Source organism: Azolla caroliniana, unplaced genomic scaffold (genome assembly GCF_043228905.1).
Source record: "Azolla caroliniana isolate FFs.n. ecotype wild unplaced genomic scaffold, voAzoCaro1.0.p SCAF_3, whole genome shotgun sequence".
Lineage (NCBI taxonomy): Eukaryota > Viridiplantae > Streptophyta > Polypodiopsida > Salviniales > Salviniaceae > Azolla > Azolla caroliniana.
This window is the reverse complement of record NW_028230438.1, coordinates 487,743-512,766: the sequence shown is the minus strand read 5'-3', so window position 1 is coordinate 512,766 and position 25,024 is coordinate 487,743. Positions and strand designations below refer to the sequence as shown.

General features: G+C 37.2%; 4 protein-coding genes across 8 annotated transcripts; all 4 read right to left on the bottom strand.

Annotated features, from left to right (window-relative positions):
- Positions 1 to 526: 526 nt before the first annotated feature.
- On the bottom strand, positions 527 to 4,108 carry LOC147865711 (prohibitin-3, mitochondrial-like). Its single transcript, XM_087316055.1, has 2 exons — positions 4,015 to 4,108; positions 527 to 1,598 (listed from the first exon to the last, which is right to left on the bottom strand). The coding sequence occupies exon 2, from the start codon at positions 1,572 to 1,574 to the stop codon at positions 744 to 746; it is 831 nt and encodes a 276-aa protein (XP_087172181.1). The 5' UTR covers positions 1,575 to 1,598; positions 4,015 to 4,108; the 3' UTR covers positions 527 to 743.
- A 1,016-nt stretch (positions 4,109 to 5,124) lies between these two features.
- On the bottom strand, positions 5,125 to 8,830 carry LOC147865710 (uncharacterized). Its single transcript, XM_087316053.1, has 4 exons — positions 8,054 to 8,830; positions 7,787 to 7,921; positions 6,952 to 7,286; positions 5,125 to 5,875 (listed from the first exon to the last, which is right to left on the bottom strand). The coding sequence occupies exons 1-4, from the start codon at positions 8,650 to 8,652 to the stop codon at positions 5,493 to 5,495; spliced, it is 1,452 nt and encodes a 483-aa protein (XP_087172179.1). The 5' UTR covers positions 8,653 to 8,830; the 3' UTR covers positions 5,125 to 5,492.
- A 1,933-nt stretch (positions 8,831 to 10,763) lies between these two features.
- LOC147865709 (Thioredoxin superfamily protein) lies at positions 10,764 to 15,390 on the bottom strand. 4 transcript variants are annotated; one of them, XM_087316050.1, is made up of 9 exons: positions 15,119 to 15,389; positions 14,643 to 14,817; positions 14,497 to 14,542; positions 14,306 to 14,365; positions 13,841 to 13,877; positions 13,641 to 13,720; positions 13,330 to 13,421; positions 11,087 to 11,147; positions 10,764 to 10,957 (listed from the first exon to the last, which is right to left on the bottom strand). In XM_087316050.1, the coding sequence occupies exons 2-9, from the start codon at positions 14,789 to 14,791 to the stop codon at positions 10,898 to 10,900; spliced, it is 585 nt and encodes a 194-aa protein (XP_087172176.1). In that variant the 5' UTR covers positions 14,792 to 14,817; positions 15,119 to 15,389; the 3' UTR covers positions 10,764 to 10,897. The 4 variants fall into 4 exon arrangements, with proteins under 4 accessions (XP_087172176.1, XP_087172175.1, XP_087172177.1 ...); XM_087316049.1 differs by having other exon boundaries at positions 14,643 to 14,813; XM_087316051.1 differs by lacking the exon at positions 14,306 to 14,365 and having other exon boundaries at positions 14,643 to 14,813; positions 15,119 to 15,390.
- A 3,031-nt stretch (positions 15,391 to 18,421) lies between these two features.
- On the bottom strand, positions 18,422 to 23,803 carry LOC147865708 (uncharacterized). 2 transcript variants are annotated; one of them, XM_087316048.1, is made up of 9 exons: positions 23,674 to 23,803; positions 23,423 to 23,539; positions 23,095 to 23,238; positions 21,890 to 22,647; positions 19,647 to 20,807; positions 19,478 to 19,561; positions 19,260 to 19,339; positions 18,919 to 19,010; positions 18,422 to 18,825 (listed from the first exon to the last, which is right to left on the bottom strand). In XM_087316048.1, exons 3-9 carry the CDS (start codon positions 23,231 to 23,233, stop codon positions 18,695 to 18,697), a joined length of 2,445 nt encoding a protein of 814 aa, XP_087172174.1. In that variant the 5' UTR covers positions 23,234 to 23,238; positions 23,423 to 23,539; positions 23,674 to 23,803; the 3' UTR covers positions 18,422 to 18,694. The 2 variants fall into 2 exon arrangements, with proteins under 2 accessions (XP_087172174.1, XP_087172173.1); XM_087316047.1 differs by lacking the exon at positions 23,423 to 23,539 and having other exon boundaries at positions 23,674 to 23,725.
- Positions 23,804 to 25,024: the final 1,221 nt, after the last annotated feature.

Here is a 25,024-nt window from a genome sequence, read left to right as displayed (position 1 = left end):
CTTCTACAGACTGCCCGTTTTGCAGATTCCATCGTTGCTCACAGACTGTATGAAAACAAAAAAAAACTTCTTTTTGTTACTAGACAAAAATTTAATATCTTATATCTTTTTAAGCTTCTTTTTTGTACTAACCTAAACCTTATACCCTTACCTTTTGATAAGATTCAATCAACTTTAGTAACCACTTACCATGCATAGAGACCTTTTAAGTACTTACCTCAGAATTTACGCTTTACTGAAGTAACTAAAACAGATACCAACGAAATCATTCATGCAATGGGAGATGCTCAATAAAAGAGACGATATTTTACTTTCCGTTCTATACATTTCCATTTATCTATGATTACCTTCCTTCCAATTCTCTGATCTGTTTGGCTCTATACAAGTTCTGGAACAAAACTTGAATGAATTTAGCAGAGTTAACTCACCATCTAGTTCTTATTGAAAGCATTACCTAGTTCTTATTGAAAGCATAATCAATCTCATTATAAATTGGGAAAACTTAATATTTTATGTTTCTATAATATCACCGAACTTTATAATCCCTTTGATTTACATGGATCCAAAAACTAAAACAGAGAGCATCCCTTAAATGAGAGAAAATTCGATCACATACAAAAACCTTGTGTTAAGGCAGAGTGACAAGTAACGGGCGTCAAATGCCTAATTACCTGTCTTATACAAGCTTTTCAGTCTTCTATTCTAACCAGATAAAACAATGCGGCGAGTGTCATTCTTCAAAACTACTTGAACAAGGTATTCATGCCAAGCATCATGTTATTACCGCTGGGAACATACATGACATTTGGGGTTCTAGCGAGAGTCCCTGCAATTTCTCTGGCAGCCTCAATTCTTCTCAACTCAATCAATCCAGGCCCTGCCTTTGCAGTGGCGTCAGAGATAAGCTTTGCCGATTCACTCTCTCCTTCTGCCCTAATCACAGCCGCCCTCATCTCTTGCTCCGCTTTCGCCACCACAAACTTTGACCTCTCAGCTTCTTGTTGCGCCACTTGCTTTTGCTCCACAGCTCGAGAGAACTCTGAACCATATGATAAATGAGTGATTGCAACATCATCTAAAAGAATATCGAATTCCTTCGCGCGACGAAGAAGACTTTCACGAACTAATGCTGATACATATGGTCTTTCTGTAAGGAGTTGATCAGCATTGAACTGAGCGACAACTGATTTGAGGACCTCATTGCCAATGGATGGAAGAATTTTCTCATAGTACTCAACACCAAGCTTCTTGAAGATGTCCGGGAGTTGTTCAGAATCGGGACGATAGAGAACGCGTAGAGTAAGGTTAACCATTTGCAAATCCTTTGTTCCAGTGACAGAGGATACAGAATGAGCATGAGTTCTTATGTCAAAGATAATGGGTCTCTGAAGCCATGGAACCAAGATATGTGTTCCTTCTCCAACAGTTGTGTTTAACACACCACGGAATCGATCGAAAATCACTGCTTTTTCACCTCCGTCTACCGTATATAGAGAGGCATTGAGAAATGATCCACCTAGACCCAAGGCAACAGCTGCCCTAGCAACAGTTTGTAGAATTCTTGCAGTATTCATAGTGGTCAACGGAGATTACAAGATCTGTACCAAATATTTGAAAAAGTGAGACTTATTCTTAGTATCAGAAACAAGAGTCCATCATTTAGTAGGCATAATTGGACATTAAAAAGGCAACAGCTGCCCTAGCAACAGTTTGTAGAATTCTTGCAGTATTCATAGTGGTCGACAGAGATTATAAGATCTGTACCAAATATTTGAAAAAGCGAGACTTATTCTTAGTTTCAGAAACAAGAGTCCATCATTTAGTAGGCATAATTGGACATTAAAAAGGCAACAGCTGCCCTAGCAACAGTTTGTAGAATTCTTGCAGTATTCATAGTGGTCAACGGAGATTACAAGATCTGTACCAAATATTTGAAAAAGTGAGACTTATTCTTAGTTTCAGAAACAAGAGTCCATCATTTAGTAGGCATAATTGGACATTAAAAAGGCAACAGTTGCCCTAGCAACAGTTTGTAGAATTCTTGCAGTATTCATAGTGGTCAACGGAGATTACAAGATCTGTACCAAATATTTGAAAAAGTGAGACTTATTCTTAGTTTCAGAAACAAGCGTCCATTATTTAGTGGGCATAATTGGACATTAAAAATGACAATGAGCACCCTGAACCAAACCATTATTTAGTAGGCATAATTGCAGACCATAAACCAAACTGTAAATCCAGAACTGAAATATACATAAACAAACACATGGATAACAATAAACTGCATCCTTGAAACTATAAACAAGTGAAAAGATCAAAAAAGACATGAAAAACAAATTAGTTTTAAGAAAAGGTATGAATTTAATAGAGCATATAGACCAATATGCAAGAATAGATATTTATACCAAACAAAATAGACAATAGAAGCATTGAGTCAGAGAGACTTAATTCTATCACAGATAGAAAAATAGAAAATAAAATATCATTTGCAGCGTAATGATTTTGATAGAGATCTCTCACAACAGCCCGAATTGGAGACATGGAACATAAGAGGTTTGACACAATCAAGGATAATGAAAAACTTTCCATAATTTCCAACAAATTAACTTACAAATAAACTGCTGAATATATCAGCAAGGAACAATGAAGAACGAAACTGCTTGAAGCAAAAAATCTTCATTTCCAACACACATTGCCAATATGTAATGTTGCAATCATCCTAACGCAGATAATGGTTATGCTTTTAAGAGAAGATTTCACATGAGCATGGAAATAACAGCAATGCATTATATATATATATAAAGCATTATGTTTATCACCCTCGAGATCCAGAAATAAGCTTCATCACTTGCGAAATAAATTTCGCTACTTTATCACAGATAAATATAAATCAATTATTTTAGCTTCAATAGATAAAAGATAAATGCGAGGAGTTAACAGAATAGACACATAACAGGTTACAGAGACACACACACACACAATATTATTTTATCAGGCAGTGGGCTTTAGACACTGATGCGGTTATGAAGAGATACATGGAAAATCGGACACCACAGAAACGGGCTAAACAGTGCGAATTCGAATTTCTATAGATAACAGAAATAGTGATCGGGAATAGAAAAAAAATTTGGAGGCCAGAAGTAACAAGTGGTTAATAGACATTATTACAAACAACTTCGCTTGTCCAAAATTTAGACAGATATTTGTAGAACCAGATGATATCATGTCTGTGGAATTGCGATGAGATAATTGAGCAAAATAGAAACGAGAGTTGACTACCATGTCTTGGAAATAGTCCATCAGAATTTCCACTCACACTTTAACGTTTGCATTAATGAAGATATCAACAAAGACTTGGGAAGCAGAACACATGCATTTCAACAAAGAAACCATAGCCCGGACAATGGTAAACGATGATGATTTCACTATATACCAAGGACACCGAGCAAATACATGTATGCAACTGTTCAAATGAGAATATACCATTTCTAACACAGAATTTCCAAACATTTTGAATAAATGGATGAATGAAAGAGAAAGCCGCTACTTGAATATTTAATTCCACGGAAGAAAGAGAGCAACTAGAGATCGCAGAAGAAGCCTAGGAAAATATGGAAACTTAGAAGAAATAGCTATTTAGTAAGCAGACCTGGCACATGCACACACATAGATAGATAGATAGATAGATAGATATGTAGCTATTGAAACGATATTCTAGCACGGAGTTCATGCGTTCACTGCTGGATACATCACGAATAGAACATATAGGGAACATAATAGTGATGCTTTAGTTTTCGACCGTGTCTTAGCGAAGAATCAAAAAGACACAACACGGCAGCAGATATCATCGACGAAGAAATGGGAAACGAGGCAATGCATTGAGACGGAAAATCAAATGTCAGACGGACAGAAAGAAAGAAAGATATATTAACGTCTTCTAAGGCCAAAATTGGCCCATGAGACAAATGGTGGTCGAGAGAGAGAGAGAGAGAGAGAGAGAGGACAGGAAGGAACCTGGCGTTTTGTCTCTGATCTCCGGCGCGAAATACAGATCTACTCCTCCTCCCCCGATCCTTTCTTCTGCTTTGTTTTCCTTTCCTTTCCTTTTTCCTTTCCTTCCACAGTCGTCTTCCGTCTGCGTCTGCGTCTGGCTTTTGCCAAAACCTAAACCCTTGCTTGTATGGCACGCCAACCACGCCAGTTTCACACTGGGAGTGGCTGCCCGTCCGCCCAAAGATTGAGAGCTACAACATGAAATCGAGACATATCACACGCACGCACGCGCACACACACGAAGAGGTTGGGTTGGGCCTGGGTTACACTCTCGATTAATTAGCTCACCGATGTGATACACGCGTGTACTCCCCCCCTCGCCCTCTCCCTCGACCACCCTTTCCAATCAATCCAGCCATAACGAGCTCGTACACCCCAAGCTGGACTCACACCCATTCAATAAACACATGGGAGGAGGGAGTTTGCAGATGTAGTATTTGAACGGGCTAGACTCACATCCAATGATAAAACACGTGGGAGAAGAGGGAGTCTGCAAATCTAGCATTTGAACGGGCTTAACTCGCATCCAACCATAATTGCATTGGAGAAGGGCGAGTTTGCATATGGAAGTGGATTCCCATACCATGTCGAAGTTTGAACATCCTATAGTCGTTATGTCTCTTTGCTTATTGGCTTACGTTGGTTTCCTAGCCTCCGATATCATTTTGCACTAAGAGCATCTATGTGCCCTTATGTATGTTGACATGTGGCCCCCCCTTCATTGCAAGATATGGTGAATCCAGCCTTAAGATTGTCTACATATGATTAGTCGAGGCTTACAACATCCGCAACGTGTTTTTGTGCATTGACATTCATCTTGTGAGTTTTCACCTTGACTTGGCATAATTCCCTCTCTTCTTCGTGTCATTAATCTTAGTTATTTATATAAACACAAGTAAATGCAAATTGATGGACCATATCATCAGTGAAATTTTCAAAGGCCTTGGCTTCTCTCAAAAAGCAAGCTATGTCTATATTGTTTGTGTCATCGTTGATACCAATCAATTGTTACAATTAGTGGGGAGCAAGTCAATAAAATATTTGACGAATTTACTAATTTGGGAACTAGAGTTGTGAATGCTTCTTGTTATTAATTAGTTGTTGAGGTACACAACCACTTATACACGTGTTACTATATGTGGGTGGAATTAGTTCATGCCTTCCCGTTCACCAACATGCACATTTTGTACCTTCTTGGAAAAACTAATTGGATTGGTAGTGATTGGGTGGGAGGCATGGAATCTGCAATGGCAGCGTGATTGGAGTTTTGCAAGAATTTTACTTGTATTAGTCTTGTCCCATGAGATGTTATATAATTGTGCACACATAATACAACATCCTTGGTGCATTTTAACATGTTTAGTGGCTCAGGGCAAAAGAACGTTGTTGAAATGGATCTGGGCTTCCATTTCAATATATGTGTACACAGTTATACACGATTAATGCATATGAACTCGTTGGGTTTGTACGCATATGGGATCACAATCAAGGAGATCTTCAAAGTTGAGGAGATCTATGTTATTGAATGAGCTTGGTGTTACTTCTTGATGAGGGTGGTTGGGCTCTTTGTCTATGCCAGGATATTTTGATGAAGGATATCCAAAATTGATTATAGGTGTTTCACAATAATTTATTAGTGATGGCAGCTCGGGTTTGGCTATAGGCTCGCCAATAGAAGTATTTATGGGGTCGTTTGAGGAAATAAAACAATTTGTGTGGCCGTTGGATGAATCATTTGCAAGATTAGTCGGTAAAAGTTCTTGATTGGCACTTAATGGAGTTATTTGTCTAGTAGCACGAGCATCAAGGTCAAAGTTTCCACCTACATCAAATGTATACACAAGCTTTCGTGAGAAAGACAAACAGAGAAAAAGATCAATAAAGCATAAAGTACACCATTATGTTGAATGAAATTCTAATATTCATTCCTTTTAGCATGAGTATTTGATTTCACAATTTCATTGGCGCTATATTCTCCAAACTAATGTTTAAGGAGTTTTGAAAGGCAATCACATTTTCACTTCATGTCTCGATAATGGTAGATGAGAATAAGGGAATGATATCCCAATATTTGCTTGGAATATATGCATGCTTATCTAATAATGTGTTCCCCTACAACAAATCCCAATGGGCAATGAATTAAAATGGTGAATGGATGGCCCTATAATGTTTATAGACATTGTCTCGTAGTTAGTGTCTCATGTGAACTTTGGCCAACTAAGAGTTGCCAAAAAATACCTTGATTTTCTAGAAAGAATTCATACAAAGGCTACATCATAAATCATCTCTCCATCCAATAGCTCAGTAAGTCAAAACTTTGGTTAGATTAACATTTTTTATTAATTTAATTGATCTAAAGCTACATAAAATCCAAGCATTCCGATTTTCATGAGTAAGTATGCAAACAAAAACTCTCTTTTTATAATGAAAAAATGAAGCAATGTATTTCAATCTCAATTTTCCTCTTCTATATCCTAATGTATTTTACATCATAGTAGATTAACTAAGGAGTTCAAGCACAGACATTTCAACGGGCCCTTACACGCCAAAGTTTTGAAGGAAACCTCTTATGAATGATTATGTGATTGAACTTACCATTACATGCTAGTGCCAACAAGATTAGTTCTATGCTAACATGCAAAATGTTTAACATTTACAACAAAATTACACTTTTGTTTCCTAATGTGAAGGGTATGGTGGCAAAGTTTATCATCTCGATGAAACCGTGTTTTCTTTACTTGGCCCCTTGGTGTGAATTTAACTTGACAACTATATCACTACTTGATAATGCCGCTTTGGCCATTAGGGCACATTCAAGATCTCAAAGGAGCAACTACTAAAAGTTAAAGCTTGACTAAAAATCATTGTAGTAGATAGAGACAAACAAAAAGAGTGTACCGATGACTTTTGGAGCGGTGAGATCTTGCAACTTGAAAAAAGAAGCTTGTGATTGTTGGGTCGCATCTCGACTAGCATAAACATCACGATTATTATTGAGATATGAAATAATGGAGGACGGGTGAAAATACTCCGAAGTTTGAGAGTTGGAAGTTGGGGTGTCCACAACAATGGAGGAGTTATGGAAAGCAAGTGGCCAATCACCATGCATGGAACGACAAGAATGGTAACACTTATAGGTGACCTCGAAAAAGGAGGGGTTATCATCACATCGTTGAACATGTTTAGTGGCCACACACCCCATGGTTGTCTTATGTGCACACCTGTAATAACTCCTGGTCCAACGAAGAGTACAAGTATTTTATTAGTTTAAAAATTCCCATTAAAATTTAAATGAACATCCTATGTTTAAACTTTAGATATATAAATATCTTGAATCATCAAGGATTGAGTTGTGTAATAACAATGACCAAAATCATTGTTTATCATTTGCCATCAAATTCCTAGGTACGCTATTAGTCAAAGGCTATCCAATTGAGGCTAGAAGGTCATGGGTCCAAGCCTAGCTACATTCCACCATAGTGACACCCTTTGTATTGTAGTGCATATAGTGATTTGGAGCCTGACGTTTAGCTTAATTAAAACTCGAGTTACCATTAGGATGTAGCCAATAATATCGAAAGAAATTTCCAACATTAGACCCCGAGGATTTTTGTGGAAATAATAACGCAAGCCTGTGTTAATCTTGACAATATTTCAGTTGGGGGAATTTTTTGAGAAGTTCATGGGGGGAGGTATTATTACATGTTAAATTCTGGGTACACGTAAAAATTACCGGTGGAAACGAGCTCCCAGAATGGCCTTCTGCCCGTATTTCCGCCACGAGTACCCATCGTTTGGCTCCGCCACTTCATTCGTATTGCCCAAGCTCCCTCCCACCATTGTCAAAGTTACCTTGGGCACTAACTTCCTAACATCATTGTACATAAGAGGGTTCACACTTAAGTCATCATTCCAATATGATTTGAACTACACCCACACATTCATAGATTTTCAGCATTTATTTAGTTGTAGAACAAACTTAAGTGAAAGAACATTGTACCTTTTCCTGGTGGCGGCAGCCACTGCCATGGCTGCAGATGGTCGGGGTGTCGTGCTACCACTGCCTGGTAATTGACCGGACATTTCCGTGGTGGTTTCGTACATAACCGGTGATCCATCCGACATGTAATTTGACTCACTAGTGGGGGAGATGGGCGGTGTGCCCAATTGCTTGTTCATAACCACTCCGGGTAATATATCATCATCATCATTGATCATCTTGTGAACATTCAATTGATCCAGGTTAGTTACCTTTTGCACATGGACTAGTTGTGATATGGCCGGCTTATTTGTCTTGTTTGCCATTTCCTCGGTCATGCTTGTTACCGAGTGTGATGGCTGTAGTAGTGATTTGATGGCTTCATTGAACGCAGAGATAATGTCTGTGGATGCGAGAGCCAGGCTGCACCGGAGTAGATGGCTGTACTCAGGTTGTTCCGTCGAATCGCTTTCATACTTGGTTTGTCCGGTCAAGTTGTTGTCACATGTCATTTGTCCACCCGGATGAATCGACCAAAGCCGTGCCTCGAGCTCGGCTGCCAAACGGCATCCATGAAGCAAATCTTGCCTCGTCTTTTGATCGACCAATGCATAATGCATTATTTGTGATTACAATGTTATCAAGATGATTATTATTATCAAGATGCCTTGGTAAGTGCCTTATTTTTCACCATGCGCAAATAGGTGCAAGGATATAAAGTAGCTAAGTAAGTTATCCTCTCACTTTAGAATACTCTGCGTATAGAACCACACATGCATGCCTGTCATTCTATACTAATTTTTTTGTTTAGAATACATATATATATGTGTGTGTGTGCGTGCGTGATTCTATACTAAAATGTTTGTTTGGAGCATTGATTGTTTGACCAAGCCAATAGTGAGAACCAAGATTTTTCTTGGTCTCCCTTTGATTTTATGGTCAAGCCAATATTTTAGTCAAACATAGGTGTTATAGTTTCAAGTTCTAATGACCCAAAACGCAAAGGTAAAGTTTAGATTTGCTTTATTATTGTGGGCCACATATTTTTCAACTCTCTACACAAACACATTCTTCTTGATGCTTTTATCTTTCAAATTCAACAAACTTATTTTCATGCAACATCACACCAACATTGAGTTTTTGGATGCATTTTTGTTCTATGTGCAAATGGATAATCAGATTCATCGATGATGCACCACCTCTTCTCTTTCGTTGACGGATGGTTATATCATAAACCTCAAGACAATGTCCAATTTGAAACAAAACGAATGTTGTACCTAAATACTTTTTTCATAAATTATAGTCTACTAGGTAAGTAGTAGTTCTCTTTTTGCCCAAACTCATAGAAGTGTATTGCCTCGTTCATGACATAAAGAGCTCAACAAAATTGCTATTTTCTTCTTTTGTTCTAAACTTTTAAATTGATCTCTTTCAAAGAAGTTGTCCATCTCTAATTACTATCAACATTAATTTTTTAATGTAAGGATTATTTGAGTAAGGATTGTTCATTACATACACATAAATGAATATTTCTCATACTTTTTTACTGTCCCATAAATGAGCTAATTTTTGTTGTCACAGTTGTACTAACCACTTTTAGATTTATACATATTTGCATTGCTTGCACATTTTGAATGTCCCATAAAATTAACTACTTTTTCTCCTCACATTTCTAAATTTGCAATTCCATATATTATTCATATTTCACAAGCCCTCTAGCCCTCTTCAAGGTATTTTCTATAAAAATAGGTTCAATTATGGCATCCATATTACCCATACTGATAATTTAATCCATGCAATTTATGTTGCACATTGTGTTTGGTTACCTTGAGGATTGATGTGTCCGATTGACATCTAGTCAATCAAATTGATTCCGCTAACAAAGTTACATGTATTTTGTATCAAGTAACTCACAACATCTATTATGATTGAGTTTCTCGATTCCAATCGCCCCACACTAAAGGGCTAGTTATTTGACATATAGGTCTCCCCAATTTATCCATCTTGACACTATACAACATGATCTGCATTGAATCCTCGTACCCATTAATTATCATCCTAGTTGAGATTACCTCACCCCCATTGTAGTGGAGACACTTTGTTTATGTAATTTGTACGAGAGATGGTCAACCCCACGTAAAGCTATAGCTCCCATCATAAAACTAAGCTTTATTTGGAATAGAAATAAACATCTTAACTTAAATGTGTGCACTTGCTTTTGTTGTTTGTAGTCAACACTTGACACATGTCTGGAAGATGCCAACCATCCCTATTCTATTTGCTCATCCAAAAGAACTAGCTACACATAACATCACCTTTCCTAGCCCAAAAAGCCTCATGACCATGCAAAGGAACTCTTCACATGTACTGCTAATCTATTGCGCCCAAAGTCACTAGAAAGGATTCCTTAAATCAAATCAAGGTTCAAGCAAAAGCTCCTCACCACATTTCGCATTTTCTATCTATCCGGTCAATGATATCATGCTAGACTCAATGATGTACCCCTTGGCCCACATTGGAAGTGATAGCTGAACAGAATAACCCATGGTAAATCATATAAAATCTACATGGCTGACCTTGCCATGCAGATTCCCTTATGTGAAAGCAAAACTTCTAATACCAAGAGAAGTTAAAACCCTGCATCCTCACCGAGCAGCCACCTCACCAATATGGGACAAATATGTGGGACAAATACTAACAGGAACAAGAGAAAACATGAAAACAAAGTTCATGAAAAAGTTACTTGGATGATTGATATCTTGCTGAGGTTATAAACATCCCATATATTCTCCTCATGGCAGACAATGAAAATTTTATATGGGGCAAATTTTAAGATTGATTATAAATCTATGCAGATATATCCTTCTATTTCCGGCAAGCTGCCACTAACTCATCCATGTCAGGTTCATCCCCAGCTTGTATGTCCTTAAATCACATTCCGTTGGTTATTGAAGAAGGACCAGAAAGAATCTCCTCATTTAAGAACTTCGAATTGAGATGAAAATTGAATGATTTAGTTCAAATATTTTATCTACCTATACATAAATGTATTACCTTGAAGAGATAAATAATATTTTCTTTGCCTGGACCAGCAATAAGTACACCTCCCTGTTGCCTATATCAGAAAAGCAGAAATAGTTTTGTCACTTCACTTGAAGCCTATGACTTAATATCACAGCCAGAACACCAAAATACCCCCCAACTTAATGAGTAACAACTTGAATACCCCTACATTTTGAAGTTAACCACAATATCACTGTGTAGTACAAAAAATACTACCACATGGCAGTAGTCTAGCATTTTACTACTACAAGAATACTTCATGGGTGATGTGACAGCTGTGTGTGTGTGTGTACCAAAGAGTAAGCTTTGGGAAAGAATGATAGAGATTGGAATGCCATTAGCGTATAGAGCAGCACTAGCATGATAGTATGAGTATGCTAGATCCCAATAAAAAATGGATAGTGGTTTCTCGGAAGTACTTTTTGAGCAACATAGAGGTCAAGCAAGGGGGTCCATTGTTTCCCACACTCTTTGATTTATGTATCAATAAATTTGAAGAAATATTAAACAAGACTGCAAAAGAAGAAGAATTGGATGAGCCAAAACTCATGCATAAGCTCAATTTTATACTCCTATATGCCGATGATGTTTTATTCTCAGATACATTTAAAGTTCCATCCACAAATAGGTGGAATGTATGCTACGAATCTAGACTTCAAGCACGTTAGAATAGTTACTATATGTTTGAGAATCAATGCAACCAACCAATAGTTAACGATGGGAAGTAAGATTAATGCTTTTCAATGCTATCTCCCTTTATGGATTGGAAGTGTGGCATGGGACTGTCTTACTTGGTGCATACAATGAAATAGAGAAGATCCAAAAATGGTTCTTACACAAGACAATTGGGGGTAAAATCCTCAACAACTATCATGGCATGTTCATAGAACCAAAGTCCTTGGCCCATAGACCTACTATCCATGCAAAGACAAGTATATCACAAAAGTCAAGAATGTGCCTAACATAGATTGTCAAAACAAGCCTGGAACATAGGATGCAATGTGCGAAATGGTTTGAGAGATGGGGAGTAAAAGATTTATTGGAAATCCCAGGTGATGCTATGAAGTATGTGATCATCGAGGATAGATTATTAGAGGCGATAAGGATGAAGGGCAATATGCTAAAATGCAAAAATTGGAATATTACATTGCAAATATTAACCCCCAATGTAGGGCCCAATACAAGGTAAAAATCCAATTGCATCCCACTACCCCCATAAGCCTTGGCTCTCAGAGAGCCTTAACATTTCTTCAAATGCAATGAGACAAGTTAGATGTAGGGATATCATCATGGCATCATCACCCAAATATGAAGATATGCAAGGTATGCATGTGTGGTATGGCATGATAATGTTGATGTCTAACTCAAATGTCCACCAAGAAGCTTGAGCACATGCGTGTAATGTAGAGTAGTAAGCCCCCTTCTTCGGAAGGAGTCACATACAAGATGATGTGTTGATTTGGTCCCATAGATCAAAACTGGTCTCCTCATGGACGATAAAACATCTATTCTCTCTTTCTATCTCTCTCGGATTCAGATGCGATCTATAAAACATCTCTCTCTCTCTTCAAAGTCACTCCTTGTGTAGTAGACATTAAGAAGATAAGGGAACATGAGTTGCCCGCTTAGAAGCTAGGGTCGGGATACCACACCCACATTGAAACCCTTCAACCCCTTGCTCCTCTCCGAGATTCTTGGATGGAAATGAAACTAGTCTCAACACAGCCATTCCTTTATAGAACATACTACACCCCATCACACTTTTGTACCACGATATAACTCTTTTATTTATGTTCTCTTTCCCCTTTAAATCCCATTATTGGGCCTTTAAGCCACTTTTTTTCCAATGATTGGGTACACATCCGGTTATCATATCATTTGTCTCATGGGCCAGTTCTGGTCTTAGAAGACATTAATCTCTCTCTCTCTCTCTCTCTCTCTCTTATCCAGATGCAATCCTCACACAATGCCATATATATGCATAATTGAGAGTCGCAAAATTTTGCCACACGTTTCTTATACAAAACATTTTAACCCACAGAGACCATAACATTTTATAAGATACAATACATGCACATACTTGAAAGACATGTCTTCCATGTAAAGACGTATCAGTTTGTAGAAATTATCATTTGTATAAAGTGAAACTTTTAGTTTACATTGGAAAGTTTAGAATGACATTTCCTACAAAACAATCAGTTGGATTCAGACTTCACCGCGGAAAGGGGCCTTACCATCCACCTCGTGACACCGTGTCCTTATCAAATGACAGATTCCAATCTTGTCGATACCCTTCTCGATAGGCATCTATAATTCTCAGCCCTGTCTGTAGATATAATACTATTAAAATGCATTCACTAAGTAAACAAACCACGTACATAGAGGAGATGCTTACTTTGCTACACAAATGAGATAATTCGTACAGTAACATAATGCACACAAATGCATTTTAAGTAATCCTACTGTATTAGCAGTGGGAGGTTTCATGATAGTAGAATACCAACTGATACTGATATCTTTGACACTAATAGGTAAGAAGAGATACCGTTAAAGAAATAGTTGATCCCATGCCTGAAACAAACTCTAAAGCCACATGTGTTGCAAAATTTGGATCTGCATAGACCTCTGTAATTGACAGGCGAGTTTAATCTATCTGTTGAGCTCTGTTTGCCCATATTCGTCTTCTGAAATTTTATGCTATCAAAAAATGATTCAGAATAATAATTGTCAATACAAGGAATTTACCTCCTGGAAATTTCATATTCTTGGCAAACTCTCGTGCCTGCCAAACAGAAAACAAATAATTCATTACACAGGCAAAATCATGGCAAATTCAGATGTCTGTGCATTGCCTAGCTCTTCCTCTGATCTATCCACCAACATGAACATATAATGGTAGTCCATGTGCATTCCCCGCAGAAATGATCAATCTTCCACACATGAAAATGTGTATTTTCACACCTGAACACTCAACACCAATCCTGACTATGTTCCTGAGCTATGTCACATAACAAGTAACACATAAATTGTGGTGTCAAAATGAGATAAACCTCCCAAGCCATAGCTCCGGCCATGATACACCGATACCTAGGGCTACTCTTCATCCTAAATGCAATCAATAAAAGCAGCATGTGTTTTGTCTGATATAAAAGATGATCATAACTTTAAACTAGAATTTCAGAATCAATGATAGATCTAACACTCCATTACCTGTTCCACATTTCCAGGGCCTATTACAATCAAGGACGCGTTAGCTTCATTAATCTCATCCTATAAGGTCCAAAAAAACAAGATTAACGCAATATTACTGAATTCTCTCTCACTCTCTCTACATATGTATACACATATTCATACACTACATGTATATGCAGTATCAAATATGCCAGAAATAGTGTGTCTACCTTGCGAGAAGCGAGCAAATTGGCCCGCTTCATACAAAGAACACATCTGCAAATTCGAAGAAACTCAATTGTTTCCAATAGGAAACTCATGTAAACAAGCAAAACTATTTTTTCAAAAAATAAATTGCGTCTTTTCTTTTTGTTACCCGAAATGGCGAGTAAATCCTATCACAACTCTGCGGTCCTTCCATAAATCAGCCACAGGTATACAATTTCCCTCCAAATCAAAGACCTTTACAGAGTCTAGGGATCTCGACACCCTTGGAGAGAAACTCTGGGACAGTGATTCTGACATACAGCATTAGTTATCTTTTGACCTAGCTATAAAAAAGAAGAAGTTCTTACGCTTAACTAACTAACAGTTTGAAATTAAAGAAATCGATCTACTTGACAGATATTTCGCTTCACTGACTAACAGTTTGACATCAAAAACTTTTGTCTACTTAATAATGAAGAAAAAAAAACTGTTATTTTTTATTCATTAACTACCTGAACTACCTTGAATCAATCGAGAAACTCCTCTACCTCAAGGAAGGAACCGACTACCAATGACTCCATGTCCTTCCCATATGATTCTTCAAAAACAGAAACGAACTATGTAAAAACAAAAAAGATGGGTCACCTTCTGTCACTGAAAGCTGCGACTGAGAATCAGAAGCTCGACATTTCATCTGTGAGCGACATCTAGCTATTGTCTTTGGATTGGATCTGAGAGAGATGGATGGAGAAGGCATGGAGGCCAAAGGACGAGCAAGATGATGAAGTAGAGACGGCGATGGAATGGGGTGAGAAAGAGAGAGAGGTCGCGACGTGCCCATTGATCCTGCTCTGCTGCTGCCCTGTTCCTGTTCCTGTTCCTGTTCCTGTTCCTGTTCCTCTGTGTGTGTGTGTGTGTTATGTGTGTTATGTTATGTGTTCGAATTTCGATCATGCAAGAGAGATATGGTGTGGTGGTGGCCACTGGCACTCATACATAACATAGTGATTCAAGAGAATTCCAATGGCTTATTTTTAACAAGGGAAAAGTTCCAGGATACCCCTGGAAGTTCGTCTATTTATCAGAATGCCCCTGGATTTTCCAAATTTACCAAACTACCCCTATGTCCAAAACAATACACTTTATAACGTAATTATACACTGAAATCTACAAGCCTTATTTACCAGAGTACCCTTAAAACTAAACTTATTTACCATAATGCCACTATATACCTATTTTGACCAATTTATACCACTTTTATTTTTCAAAATACATCATAAATCAAACTAAATTATCAAAATTATATTATATATCAAAAATTTCAATTGAAAGGTCACCTTAAAATCCAATTCTATTAATTTACACCAAGTTATACTGGCTTAATCCCATAAAACCAAATTTTGTGATTGCAGTGACCAAAACTTGATCTTAAAACCAAAACATTTGATCGCACACCAAATTTTACCATTGAGATGCCATTTTGAAGCCAAATTCCATGAATTTGTGGATTCACAAACAATTTGCCGCCAAAATGTTGAACCAAATCTCACGAATAACTTTGTTACCAAAATGTCATTTTAAACAAAATCTCACATAACACATTGCTATTAAAATGCCATCTTAAACCAAATTTCATGATTTTACACTAAATTTTGTTAGTAAAATGCAATCACAACTAAATCTCCGCAATTAAAAAAATACTTGCAAACCAAATTTAATTATCGAAATGTAATAATTACATGTTAATTTTGATCCGTCTACAAAAAGTGTAATTCCAAAAATATCCACAAAATCAAATATATCTATCGACTCAACAAAATATCTAATAATGCACAGGGTAACCCCATATCCTGATGATGAAGACGATTGATCAACCCAATGAACAAGAAAGAAAAGAAAGACTACACTGTTAGGTACAAAGGACCCAAAGAATCGCTTAAGTAAAGAAATTTGTGTTTGAAGGGTATTCTGGTAAATAGAGCTTGTAGATTTGAGTGTATAATTACTTTATAAAGTGTATTTTTTTTGGACATAGGGGTAGTTTGGTAAATTTGGAACTTCCAGGAGTATTCTGGTAAATAGATGAACTTCCAGGGGTATCTTGGTACTTTTCCCTTTTAACAACAATGAATATGTATACTCTCTCACGCACATTGGTCAATCGGCCATTCGGTTAGCACCATTTGGTGTAGTCATGAACTTCCACATGCGTAGAACATTGGCCACAAGCCGGTCTCCGAATTCAAGATGGTCGTGATCAGGCTCTACACCTCGTAACTTCAAACCCTCGCATGCTTGACATCGCTTTTGACCATGGGCTCAATACTACGCACTAGCATTGAGCTCGACTCGTGCATCGTGCCTAATCCATGCACAAATTGACAATATGTGACTGAGGAATCTCAACAATTGCGTTCTGAGCATTTACTTTGCGAGGGTTAGGTCAAGGGAACTAATGAGGGTCAAGATTTATGATTGGTATGGAGGTTTGGTCTTTGGACTAGTGACAATTACGTGGAATATGTGGTTGGGGGTTGTATGTCTGTAAAAATGCAAACGTATAAAGCCACTGATTAGGTTGAGAGTTGGCAAATACATGTTTGCAATGGAATGAATGCATGATGTAGTTGAACTCCATAAGAGCTTTAGTGATGGTGACTCAACCCAAAACATCATTTTAACAAGGGATGGAGAGAACTTTTATATGAATACCCCATCAAATTACAGGGTGTTTGCAAGATGACAAAGAGAAAAATGTGTATTGTTACTTTCATAGAAGCTATTCCCAATAACTAGATTAGTGTAAATAATCGCCTTTTCAATTAATTTTGTTCCCAATTATGTGATTAAAATTGAGAATAACTAATTATGATTTGGGTATCCATCAAAATATGTTGAATTCATGTCAATGAATTTCAATGAGAATATTGACTTTGTCATTTTCCAAATCCTTACAACGTTTTGGGTAAATTCCCCATGGATAAAGAACCTTTTGTATCTTTGAAATAAGATTTAGGCTTGCTAATCAATTTGGTAATCCATGATGTTAGTCATAGAGACATTTGCAAAGAAAATAATTGTTAAGAGTGACAATGAAGGCATTGGCTTTAAAATATAAATGACAGAAAGGAAACAAATTATCATGTGAGGATGATATTTAACCCAAGATAGTGGAATTGCGAGGAAAAAGAAATGGCAACATACTCAATGATCGTAGACAAAGATCAACTTCTTAATCAACATCATGAGTTTTATGAAATTGTGACTACATATAGTGGTAGTGCAACACATGTATCTTTAAATGATATGGAATTTCAAAGAATTCTATGTTTTCCATGACATGGCAATGTGTAGTCCTTCAACTCTTTTAATAATCAATAACAGCACTCAAGTTGACTTGAGAATGTTCTAAGATGTCAACGCTTCACACAAACTATTACTTCTATATTTCAAATTTGTTGCATACAAACATTTAAACCCAATTGAATTATTTGGACATATAACGTCCATTATTGGAAAGTGCTTCCTTTTTATCTTAAGAAATGGCTTTTGCATATGCCATAATTTTCACAAACAGTGATTTCTTCCTACTTTCAAAACTTTGAACAATGGCACATTTCAGCTTCATTAAAAATAGCACCCACTTTTGCATTAGATTAATGCCAATTAGCATCATAATCTGCTAAATGTTGGGATCATATCTCTCTTTTTCGTTTATATTAATTTATCTTATAAATGTTGAAGTGTGCACTTGCTACGAATACTGGCTTGACAATGTTTGATTGTACTCCAATCTGTTTCAAGATGCTTTTAGTTGGTCATCTCACCTTTTAGAAGATCTTAGAATGTTTGTCCTATATTTTTGTGTTTTGAACATGAATGCATTTAAGTTTTTAAAATCTTAATAGACCACTACAATATGTATACTTATTATCATAAACAATGATATAGTAAGTAGCAACTATTTCTGGCAGTATTGTTTATTATTGATCCAACATTCCAATACTAAATTGATTTATATGGTTGTTTACGATGAAAACAAATCGATTGATTATAATAGGGCAACTTTGGCATTGTGGATTCAAAATCTCAATTATAATCAACATGACTAAATCATAAGCCATATTACATCTGATAATCACTCGCAACAACATAATGGCATTTTGTACAATTGGCCACTGTCTTCTGAAGATCAAAACCTCAGGGATCGCATGATATCATTTAGAAGATCCCAAGTTGTGTTGCAGATGACTTCAGCGTTTGCTTAGAAATACTTGTATTTGCATGTTGACTAGTTCTCAATAAAATGCGTTTGTCTCTCTCATTTCTCGCCTTCAATTGTGTCATAGAATCTGAGTGAATGGCAACAAAGCCCATGTAGATAGATATATGAAGAGGACAATGAAACATACTTAATACAAACAAGGAAGTAAATGAATGCTTGCCTGCTTTTATGGCCTTCGGGGGTTCTCCTCGCCTTTGGGTGTTCTCCAAAGCTCTTAAAAATTGCAAAGCAGTCTTTTCTTCTTTGAAACCCCTATATTAACAAGTGGGTTATATATACACATGCATAACTCAAGCATCATTAGACATTGTAGAGCTCAACATAATATCATTAGGCAGTTTCGAGCAATGTGACCCCTGATGTCACCAGTACAAATTAGATTTCCGCATTGTATGACTTCATTGTCAACACAATTGAGCCATATGTTATGATAGTGGATGCAGATGATCCTCAGTACCTTCATGTGAAGATATTTATCTCATCAAGCAGAAAAAATCATACCAGTCTTTTACGATTTCAGCGACAGCAGATTTCCTCTCCTCTATGGTCACCTGATGTTTATCTACCCCTGTAAACGTTCTCTGTATAAGATAAATAAGGAAAACATGTCACTTATCACATTGTAATATTTTACTAGTGAAACTTGTATGAATACATCATCTGGTACAGGCACTACAATCCATTTTAGCTTATCCGGCTGTGTTTTGTTAAATAAGCACCTTAGAAGAATCTTCACTTGCAGGATGGACAGCCTTCGGAGAGAGTACTAACTTTGGAACATCACCATGATCCAGCAAGTGATGCTGTGGAGAAAATCACCTTGTCAGCATTAGGAGTTTATTTTCGAATGCAAAATCTTTTTAATTTCTTTTGCCATGTTTATTGCACCTGCTGAGAGGATGTCAATTGACCTTCACTGCAAAACACTTCCCTATTTACATCAATCTCTTCAAAATTAAGCTTCAAAGGCAAATAATCAGCATCATTAACTGGGGAATAGTCAAATTCATCAAAATCATCATATTTGCTGTTTTTCACTGCATCTAGAAACCTCTTTCTGGTTCGGATGCCTCGCCACATAGCTTGAACCTTTATCGCTGATTTTTCCTGAGCCATTCTTTCCAAACATAGGGTTTGCAACACATCAAATTCTCTTATTTTCCTCCCCCTCCAATGGGCTTGAACTCTAGATATTAAATAATATAATTTCCTTTCTTTGGCATCCATCAGGGAAGCTTTATATCTTTTTCTAGCCAAAAAACCCCTAATATGTGACTGGACAGTTATTATCTTCCGATAGTTTTGAATATATAATGTCCTTAATTTCCAACATCTCCAGCATGCTTGTACTTTAGTTATCAAACAGCATACTTTCTTCAGTTTATCCTCTACCTTGGCCTTGTAATGTTGCCTACCTAAGTAGCCTCGTACAGCTGCTTGGACAATTACTATATTGTGAAGGTTATAACATTCTTTTCTTTGTAAACTTGTAGCACTTTCATGCAAATCCAATGTATCATCAAGATCAGCCTTCAAAAGTTCTGGCATGAGGACTTGAAATTCATTATTTTCCTCGCAATAGTCTATAAGATGACACTTTCCTTTTCGATTTGGATTTTTACTATGCATATCAGAAGCAAATGGTAAGCATCTCTCCTCTGTAGGAGGTAGGTAACCATGTTCATTCCTCCACCATGGAGGGCTGTGTCTGTGGTTCATGCATAAGAACTGAGGGTATTCTGATTTGCATAGGAATGATGTTGCACAGCATGCTCCGTCTAGAAGAGTTACTCCCAACCTGTAAATTTGTAAACCAACACACAGAATAATATCAAAGCCACCAACACTGGGAATCTGCGACAGGAAGCTTTGCACACTACTAGAATCTCTTTGCATGGTTTTGCTAGGAACTCTACCTTCAAGAAATGCATAAAAGCTCACTGATGATGCTTTATCTGTAATCGTCATCAACTGTTGAGATACAGGATCTACTGAAAGTGGGAATTTCAGCTTTACTGTCAGTGGTGTGCGACACATGGTCAATGTTACCTGCCATACCAGAATAAACAGCTAAATCATAAGAGTTCAATCACAGAACTTTTCTGCAAGAAAATATTTAAGCTGAATGACCTTATCCAATGATAAGCATTGTGATTCAAGGCCAAGGCAATCAAAAAGCTTGAATAGAAAGGAGGTTCAATTTGTAACTTGCTCTTTATTATAAACCTTCATCAAGAGCGGGGTAGAGGAGGTCACAGCCTTGATCTCATCAATCTACTACTTGATGAGAGTGCATTTGGATGAGTTACTGATGAGGTTATGAACCAAGAGTTCACAAGGTAGAGGCTAGTTAGTAGATGACCACAATATTGCACTATCTGCTACTCCTATGTTGCTATTGGTGTAGCTTTACAATATTATTCCTTTTGTCTTTATTGTCGGCAAAGGGCGGGGGGGGAATCCACATGTGTAGCTTACCATACGACAAAGGGAGGAATATTCACGTGTATGGACAAATCATATGTGAATACTCCCTAAAAAGGAGATAATATAGGAACGGTGATGTTAAAAGAAAGAGCTAATCTTGTTGTACCTTCTGCTCATTTAAACGCACCTCCTCTTTGTGGAAGTAATATTGTGTCCTTGCTCTCTCATCGTTTCTTTGATTAGCTTCAAAATTAGTCATATAACTTTGCTCATCTATAATAATTCCACATCAACTAGTCATATATCATGTGAGCCATATATATTCACAGAATGTTCTTCTTGTGGCATACTCAATCCCTGGGGTCCAATAGATCTCCACACTCAGAACATCCACCTGTATCGATAGCTCTCACCAGTCTCGGCTATTCACTAGAGCAGTTTTACATTAGCACTTCCTATGGATAATTTTAAGTTTTCAGACCATCAGGTTTATAGTCAAATCCCTGTGTCTTAGCTGAAATTTACACCTCTTTTTTATCCTTTTGTGGGGGGGGGAGGGAAGAAAATATAATAATTAAAGCAAACGAAAAAAAAATGGGAACCCTATGCTTTGAGGTCATATTTGTTTTTTTGTTTTCTTTTTCCCATTTGTGGGGAGAGGAAAAATAATGGAATAAAACTTGTACACCTAACTTTAAAATTACCTCAGTTTTTGACTGTTTCGTAAAATGAATGCCACTAAAACAACTTTTGATGCGTATGCTTCTTCTACAATCAATTCCACTGTTCTGCATCTTAGAGATAGTTTGGTATCCTGTATGGTGGTGTATCCGCTTTGAAGCTCCTATTTCACATATTCCAGTACTCACTTTATCTGCAAAATCTGATTTCTGGTTCAGTTTATGTAGATCATCCCACTCTCCGTCAGGAGTTTTAGGTGTCTTTTTGTGTATGGAGAGAAAAGGTTCACTCAAATGCACTCGCAGTCTACCATGAAGAGTTCTGTTTAAGTCTTCTAAATATCCAAACCTTGGGATTTTCCCCTCAGTTTGGGCTGTATCTGCCTTTGGTTTAGGTGCCCTTTTTAATTTTTCCAACATAATTTTCTTCTTTTTGTGGGTTAAGGTCAGTTCTTTGAGAAGGTAATCATCTTTAAAATGACAAATTTCTTCTTCCTCGAAGCAATAAAGAGGGCGAATAAGATCTTGAGTAGCTAAAAGACTGTTCTGAAATCCAACATCTTTAGCCGATTGTCTCACAGTCAGAGGCTCTTCTTCCCCCACTCCATAATGGTTTGAAGTTCTGTGAGAACCTATGCATGATGGAAAAACAGATTGTTCAAAATGAGAAAGTTCCTGGTCTCGAATCTCCAATCTCTCCAAAAGGTTCTCAAAATCTTTGGCAATCGCATCAATAGTGTGCTTCTTCTTCTTGTCTTCAGTAATTTCAAATTGTGCACCTCCTATCCAAGAAATAAACAGAAATTTGATTCCAATTAAATGCATGCATGCAAATTTGAATACAAAACCAACATGCAATGTAGGAAATTTATCCTTGGCATAGCATTGAGCAACTTGACTTCTTTTTCTTCCAGCAAGAATATATTTTTTACTTCCACCACCCATGGCCAGAGGATATCAATTGGCTATGTACATGGTATAGACCAACAATAATATTTGTCTACATGTTCAGCATTCTACATTTGACCTCGCATATCCTTCATTCAGTCTTTGGAGAAAACTCTGAAACTCCATTTCACCATTTCCCAGCTGTGTTCTACACTGTGCATGGAACTCACCCGATCATGGGCTTTTATACAATACACTATCTAGACACTGCGTATAACATCGGAACATATTTTATGATAAATATGCACAAGAGTGTGAGTAGGTTGCAATCATTCTCATACCCTGTGGCTCATTATGGTTAAGCCAATGACCTGTGGCATCAATCTCCCTTTGAATTTCTACATCGAGTTCACTGGAAGCATATTCATCTGAACCAAGCATATGAACCTTGAAGTATTGGTTGGAGAGTATCATGGACATCGTACCTGTGTGAATAACCGAGTAAGGTATCAAATATCTTCCTTCACTTTGCAGCCATTGAAGGTGAGGCATAGTTAATATTATAATACAGATTGTTGGAACGTTTGAATATCAATTTAGAAGCACTAGCTTTGGAAATACAGAATTTTGGAACACTGTATGATATTCTCAAAAAACTAGACATCATACCAAAAGCTACATTCGTAGAGAACTTGCTGAACAATTAACAATTTATGAACCACCCCTTGCTCTAATATTAGACATCTCATCTACAGCGCAACTGCATGTGAAAAAGAAGTAGTATGCCTGCACCGCGTTCATAGAGTTGATGAGTAAAAAACGTAACAATCTATGCAAATTTATCGTTGCCATCTGGGCTTTTTGCTTTTAGAGATTCTTATACAGAGTTTAGGGTCTGGAAAAACAGAGCATGCACGTACCAATCATCGTATTGAGAAGATTTCTCTTCAATGATAGATGATTCATCCCGTAAAAGGAGATTAACCGAATCATGCACTACGTTCGCATCGAATTAGGGTTAGGGTAGGGATTTCTCTGGGACGTGGTCACTCTGTGCTGAGCGTTCATAATACCTATTACCCGATTTTCTGTTTGTAAAAAAAATGTAGTTATAGCGGATTGAAGAGGCCACTTATATAATAATAATAATTAAGAAGAAGAATCTCTTCTTTTCCAAACAACCAACGTGAATGATTTGAGAATTTTGAGAATATCATGAAGGGGTCCAAGTGTTCACCATTCATACATACATATAATGGGCCTGACCTCTTTATCTCCTAGGGTCTCATTTCCGAGACTGGCATGTTGCTTCTCCCGGTGACAGTCACTCGCATACAGGGTGGTGCGAAGTTTAAGCCACATACAAGAAAGGTCAATCACATATGGGAGTTCGATTTGTACATATTGAGAATTGGTGCAAGTAAACAAACAAAGTTTCTAGAAACGAGCTTAATGTCCATAAACAATAAACATAATTGTCATTTCTGAGAGTTGCTAAGGTGATTGACTCCACGTAGGAAGTAAGAAATATGTATATGGTCTATGACAGAACAAATGATTAGACAAAATGGGCATCTCTATCTCAAGCATGGAAGAAAGCACACGTGTTTGAAGCCGCAAGGATCGTTCTATTGTACGCCATATAATTCATATTAATGCTTATATATGGAAGTTAATAGTTTACTATGGCATACATCAAAGAAATAGTTGAAGGTCATTTTCTTTTAATGAATGGATTTGTTCATTGTAGGCCAATTGTCTACTACACCCCACTATAACAAATGTAGTGAGAGTTGCATATACATCCAATTATTGGAGAAATACATGTTATATACAACAATGACGATGATTGGATAATGAACATTATTGCCCCTTCCCATTAGACAACTAATTTATAGGGAAAAGGTTTGGACATTTCACTTTAGAGTTCCTAAATACATGTTTGCTAAAATCTAGGCATGTGCACATTATTGAAACCTTGAGATAATGCCATGATTTGTACGAGAGAATGGTTACCAGAGGACCTTTTTGCTTGGGTTTGACAACACATGGTGCATTGGTTGTGTATGGAGACCAATTCATTAGAGTGGATATATGGTAGAGAAAATTGCCACTTATGAACTAGACCATAGACAGAAATGAGGATTGTTTATGTGCACAAGAGGACATGTACCATTAGAAGGCTAACGTCAAGATTCAACTTACCTTATGCACATTCAATGTTGGCTACTTTGTTTAGAAAAGAACACTTAATGCACATCATTGGGAATG